Source organism: Sceloporus occidentalis, unplaced genomic scaffold, assembly GCF_023333645.1.
Source record: "Sceloporus occidentalis isolate IW3139 unplaced genomic scaffold, rSceOcc1.0.p SCAF_214, whole genome shotgun sequence".
Taxonomy (NCBI): domain Eukaryota; kingdom Metazoa; phylum Chordata; class Lepidosauria; order Squamata; family Phrynosomatidae; genus Sceloporus; species Sceloporus occidentalis.
Genome location: NW_028317194.1, coordinates 296,169 through 302,571, shown reverse-complemented (window position 1 = coordinate 302,571; position 6,403 = coordinate 296,169). Strand labels below are relative to the sequence as shown.

Below are 6,403 nucleotides of genomic sequence, written 5' to 3'. Positions count from 1 at the left end.
GAGCAGGGGGTCAGTGCAGCGCGCGGGGCAGGAACCCACCGACTATATAAATAACCCCCGTATCGGCGATGGAGACCGAGCGGAAACCGCTTCTCAGGGACCCCGAGAAAACCAGCTATCAGTCCGTGGGAAAAGCGCTCCGGGAGGCAGAGAAGGAATATGTAAAGTGAGTAAAAAAAAAGCCAAATATTATAAATAATGCCTGGGGTCCGAAATATTTTATATAATACAAAAAAAATATAAAAATATTTCAAAAATATTGTAAAATATTCTTTTTAAAAAAAACAATTAATTTAAAATATTCTATATATTTTATACCAGGGGTCAGAAAGCACTTCTTACTGCGGAATATTTTATGTCTAAAATACTAATTCTTAATATTCTATTATAATAAAAACCAGGAGTCCAATAGCACATTTTACTCCAAAATACATTTTTAACCCCAAAATATTCTGAATATTATATATTATAGGTCCAAGTTCAAGAATTTGTATTGTAGGGATCTCACACCATGTCTAAATATTTAATATATGCCAAGAAACTGATGTCAGCCCCAAAAAGTAACATTTTATTCTTTTTAATATATATTTGGGGTCTAATGTTACTAATAAAAGCAGAATATTTATAAAAATGAACAAAAAAAGTCAAAATATTAATATATATATACATTTCATTTAACATACTAATAAAATATTATGTTTTAAAGGAAATGTAATAAATATTTATATTTTTAAAAAAGCATTTATAAAAAAAAATAATAAAAAAAGAACAAAAATCAGTAATCAAATTATTTTGTGCTATTGAAGGTTAGAAAGCGTTAAGAACGTTCATTCTGGGTGACGCTTCCACTTTAAGACATTACATTTTTATGATGCCACAGGAGATTCGGTTGAATTATTTTTGGCCCGGATCCCGGCGATCAGATGGTGGACGGAGCTGGGAATTTGGGGGCGACGCGGTCACGTCTTTCTTCTGCCATTTTCTGGATGTTACAAAATCTGAGAAAGTCACGGCTAAGGCAGGAAAGCATGACGGCCGGCGACGCGTTACGTATTTAAAACATTCTAGAGTCGTCACAGGCAGTGAAGCAATTCGTTACTATTGTGACATGAAACAATCCGGGGCTTTATTCACTAAATGGCGAGTCGTGCTACTAAAAGGGACAATCCACCGACGGCTCACTGTGTCACTCTGTTACAGGGAGATTCAGACGTTATATATAGAATGCCCGGCCGTTTCCAGAAATGGGATATACTCGCGCAATTCTGGAATTCGCACGGCAGCCGGCTTTGATGCCAGACGAGAATTAAACATTCCCTAAAAAAATCCTGAAAGCGGGAAAAATATGACCTGATTGAAGAATTATTTCTGGGCAGTGTTTTGGGGGCATTCAGCAGGACTAGGAATGGGGTTTCTAATGTTGTATTTAGTTTTAAAAGCCTTAAGATTCAGCAGAGTAGGTGGAACAGCACCTTTAAAAGCCCCCAAGGTCTATATTATAGGGGTACACAATGACCTGTACAGCTGACTTGAGCCTCCTGTGGCCCGTGGAGGGAGCCCAGTGTGTTACCGTGTGAGTACACACAGTTCACAGTAAGGAATTTTACTTTACTGAGCAGGTGGTGGGTAAGTGAAACAGCCTCCCAGCTGAAGTGGCAGAGAGAAAATGTAAACGTGCACAGGACAGGCATATGGCTCCTGATCCTAAGATGAGACCAACGACTGATTAAGGTTCGAGTCTTTACAGCAGGAGAAATGGGCAGACTAAATGGGGGCTGGCGGGGGCCGATCTGCTGGCAGGTTCTGGGTTTCTGTGTTTCTCGCAGTCTTTGCCCCCATTTCACAGCCATTAACCCCTCACAGGACATTAAACAACAAAAAGATGTTTGCCGCTGCATTCTCGGCTGTCCTGGGGAATTTCACCTTCGGTTATGCCTTAGTCTACCCGTCTCCGGTTATTCCTGCTTTAGAAAAGAATGTCTACCCAGAGCTACACATTCAAGCCGCCGAAGTGCCGTGGTTTGGGGTAAGTGTGTATCTATGTTTGTAAATTGACATACAATTGACTCTTCTCGGTTTCATTAGAGGGTGGTAGATAAGTGGATCAGCCTCCCAGCAGAAGTGGTAGAGGGTAATACAGTGAGGGTATTAAACATGCATGGGATAGACATACGGCTCCTGAATCTAAGACGAGACCAACGACTGATTAAGTTTCTATACAGTAACTATGAATTGGAAACAAAGTAGCTTAAAGAGTGTTTCTAAAGCTCCGCCCTCAGCCATGCCTCTAACCATGCCCCCTAATATAAAAGGGTAGAGGAAGAGAGATCCCCGACGCGGTTGCAGAGCCACCTAGTCCTGACTCGTTGTCCCCTGTCCCCCCTTTAGTCCGTATTCGCTCTGGGTGCCTGTCTGGGTGGAATCAGCTCCATGGTAATGAACGATCATCTCGGACGTAAACTCAGCATCATGGTTTCGGCCCTCCCAGCGGCCCTCGGATTCCTCCTCATGGGCAGTGCTCAGCATATATCCATGCTCCTCGTAGGCAGGATCCTGACGGGCTTCGCGGGTGGCCTGACGTCGTCTTCTATCCCCGTGAGTTTCCTTGTGCCGAGACGAGACGAGTTAAAGGCTCTTGGGGTATTGGTCGGGACAGGGGTCAGGACCTTTCATAACCTGGACATGTGCCAAAAACGTACATTTCAATGAAATTTATTAAAATGCGGTTTCTGTATTAAAACTGTGATATTGATGCGTAATTTATAAAACTGCACGATAATCCCCTCTTTGCTCTTAGAACGTCTGTGCCCGTCGCGTTTTCACGCCTTGCCTTTGTTTTCCGATGTTGTTCTAGGTGTATATTTCGGAAGTCTCCCACGCCGGGGTTAGGGGGGGACTCGGCGCGTGTCCTCAGATAATGGCCGTTTGTGGGGCTCTCGTTCTGTATGCCCTCGGTATGTATCAAAAAAACAAATCAAAGTTCTTTAATGTTACAAAGAAACCAAGAACCGTCCTAACTATCGGGATGTAGTAGAACTTTTAGAAAACTCTTAGAGGGGAAAACATACAAAAAACTACAATTACAGAAATATCAGTGAACCTCGCAGAAAAAAAACAGTCCAGGCCCCGAGCCCCCGGCACCTTGCATGACCCTCAATATATGCCACGTTCTACCAGGGCTTATATGTTTATAAAAATATATAAAAAACATATAAAATAAAAATGGAATAATAATAATGATAAAAATAATATTAATGATAATATATATATATATATTGTGTTTAAATTTAATTTTACATATTTATTTAAATATTAGGTTTTTAAATGAGAAGTAGTAGAAGTATTCATAAAATGAAGTAATTATAAAAAAATTATAAAAAAATAAAAATCAGTAATAAAATTATTTTGTGCTATTGAAGGTTAGAAAAAAGTAATTAATAGAAAAAAGAAAAAAAAAATCAGTAATAAAATTATTCTACCAGGGCTTAGTGTGTTATGTGAATCCAAGCCCAGAGTAATACAACTGCTGACCCCCCCCCCATGTTTCCTCTTGCGCCCCCTGTTCTTCGTTGTAGGTCTTGTCCTGCCGTGGAGGTGGTTGGCTGTAGCCGGAGAGGTGCCGGTATTCGCCATGCTCACTCTCCTGTGCTTTATGCCCGAGTCCCCGCGATTCCTGATATCTAAAAGCAAAGATGAGGAAGCGCTCGAGGCTCTGGTCTGGCTCCGGGGTCCTAACACCTCGTACCGAGCGGAATTCGAGAGGATTAAGAACACAGTGCAAAAGGTTTAGAATCCCGTGGGTCGGGCGACGTTGATCTAATAATGGTGGGGAAACATTTAAAGGGTACAGGGCAGGAGGGAAGAAGAGGGAGATTGATACAGACGAGATTCGAGATGTATCAGATGATAGGTTTAAGGGTAGCGGGTAAGACCTGGCGAGTAGAAGATGACCGGTACGAGTTTGAGTTCTAGATCACCGATGTCTTACGTTCTTTTCCATCTCGCAGGCTAAGTTTCTGACCTGTGCCGAAATCTCTGACCCGTATTATTACAAGCCCATCCTCATCGCTGCCCTCATGCGGTTCCTGCAGCAGATGTCTGGAATCACCCCAATACTGACCTTCCTGGAGTCCATTTTTGACAGAACCTCCGTGATATTGGTGGGTTCCATAGATACAAAGTTACCAGTTTGCTTGCCAGGCTCGATACAATCAATGTACGCAGGTGGACTGTCACGCCGTTCGCCATTAAAACACATTTTCACCAATAACTACATTTCTAAACTAGGAAACTTTGGGAGACGCAGAATGAGTTGATGGTCAATGGAACAGGGGGCATCTTCTGGATTGACCTGCCCTGTGACAGTTCCTCAATAGCAGATTTATTTCAGCCCAGCAGAAGAAACGGGCAGACTAGACAGGGGCCGACGGTGGCCAATCTGCTGGCAGATTAAGAAATAAGGAAATGTTGTTACACTCACTTCCCCAATGACCGGTCTCGTTGCAACACTGTATCACTTCCACAGACACGCGTAGGGTCACTTCCCTTTTTTGTTCTCGTGGTATTAAGAAACATTGGTTTTCCCACTTTTGTCTAATATCACAGGATATGGGATAAATATACACTTTGTACCCCCCCCCGAGGCCATTCTTAACCCTCGCAGTGCCTGAATAGAAGGCTAATTTTGGCACTGCGAGGGTTTAAGGACCCAAAATTATTTTTTTGCTAATCTTCAGCAAAATTATAGACTTAGGACTTTTAAAAACAGTCAATCGATGATTGATTGATCAATTAATTTACATTCTGCGTTGTGATATATCCCCTACGATACCCCTGTGTTACTCTGCCCCCTACTGGCCACAGAGTAACTTGAACGAAAAGACACAAGTCCATCAAGCTCAACCCCATTGTTGATCCAGAAGACAATTTGAAAACAATGTAATTATGATATTGTATTAGAACGTTATGTGAACTTTTGCGATCTTTGCTGTCTTCCTAACAGAAGAGTGGCTACGATGCCTCTCTGGTCGCTGTCGTAAGGTTGCTATCCGTGGCTGTTGCTGCCACCATCATGGACAAAGCTGGAAGGAAGATCCTGCTCTTTACGTCGGGTAAGAGCTCTGTATTATTCATAATTGCTAAATTGATCCAGAATAAAGTTCAGATTCTTACAACTAGAATTTATGTATAAACCCTTGTGTGGGAGCTCAGAGGGATGGGACTGTTAGTGAAGGTGTAGAATATATACACAGAGGGGGCAATTATAGTTTGGACTCATACAGGATCCAAGAAGAAATCTCTGGATGTGTTTCCGTCCCGGCAATAAACTCTCTGCTCTCTTGCAGGCTCCTTGATGTTGGTTTCATCTCTCGCTATGGGGCTCTACATTCATTTCGTCGATGAGGTCCAACACCACCACAATTCCACCAACCTCACACTGGCCGGTCTTGGCTCGTCTCCGGAACCCGTTAACTACCTGTCTCTGATACCGTTAATCTGTATTATGTTTTACATAATAGGTGAGTACAGGTCACTTTTCGGAGGGGGTAAAGAATTCAAAATTTTTTTTTTTTGGGGGGGGGGGTCAAAAATACAATACAAAAACTCGAGAGTTAAAACGTGATAGAACGCTCAGGATAAACGATAGTACCGTTCATGTACATGCACTTTCATTCCGCCGCTGCTCCTACACTTCCAGTCATGGAAAGGTGAAGTTTCACTTGACTCTTTTTTTCAGGCTACGCCTTTGGCTGGGGTCCCATCACATGGCTACTGATGTCTGAAATTCTACCCCTGAAAGCAAGAGGTCTCGCCTCGGGTCTCTGCGTGCTGTTAAGTTGGATCACCGGGTTCATTCTCACGGAGGCTTTCATTCCCGTCGCAGTAAGTACCGGCACGTGCCGACTAATGAGTAATAGGTGTTTCGTTTATCTAAGGATCTCAAGAATGATTTCTTTCTCCAGAATGAACTGGGCTTGGAGACTCTTTTCTTCTTCTTCTCCGTCATCAGCCTGTGTGGTCTTCTCTTCACCCACTTCTGCGTCCCAGAGACCAAGGGGCGGACTTTGGAACAAATCGAGTCTTACTTTCGGACGGGGCGCCGTTCATTCATGAGATAGAACGACGGACACCGAGCAACTCCTAGGCTTAAATTATTTTGTTTCCTTCAACTAATCTTACGGGGGGGAAAAAAAAAAAAAAAGACGTTGTTTTCCTTGTTCATGAGGTCCACAGAAGACCTTCCTTGGTTCTCACCAAGCGATGCGCCGACCACTTACCCTAATTCTACATTGAAGATGGCTACGCCACTCCACAGCCATCGGGGGGGTAAATGAGTAGAAGACAACACTTAGAAGACCCTGTATCTCTAGGGGGAGACTTTAGTGCTTAAGATACCAGTTCT

General features: G+C 42.9%; 1 protein-coding gene across 1 annotated transcript; it reads left to right on the top strand.

Moving 5' to 3' along the window:
• Positions 1-1,882: 1,882 nt before the first annotated feature.
• Positions 1,883-6,119, top strand: LOC149277424 (solute carrier family 2, facilitated glucose transporter member 6-like). The gene is made up of 9 exons (XM_089502925.1): positions 1,883-2,026; positions 2,389-2,595; positions 2,855-2,954; positions 3,576-3,784; positions 4,008-4,160; positions 5,003-5,111; positions 5,346-5,519; positions 5,738-5,883; positions 5,964-6,119. The coding sequence occupies exons 1-9, from the start codon at positions 1,883-1,885 to the stop codon at positions 6,117-6,119; spliced, it is 1,398 nt and encodes a 465-aa protein (XP_089359051.1).
• Positions 6,120-6,403: the final 284 nt, after the last annotated feature.

Excerpts from the sequence above, each read along its gene's own strand:
- LOC149277424 (XM_089502925.1), top strand. The coding sequence starts at position 1,883 with ATGTTTGCCGCTGCATTCTCGGCTGTCCTGGGGAATTTCACCTTCGGT. Across the intron at positions 2,596-2,854 it reads TGACGTCGTCTTCTATCCCC|GTGTATATTTCGGAAGTCTC; the intron begins GTGAGTTTCCTT and ends ATGTTGTTCTAG. Across the intron at positions 2,955-3,575 it reads TCTCGTTCTGTATGCCCTCG|GTCTTGTCCTGCCGTGGAGG; the intron begins GTATGTATCAAA and ends TCTTCGTTGTAG.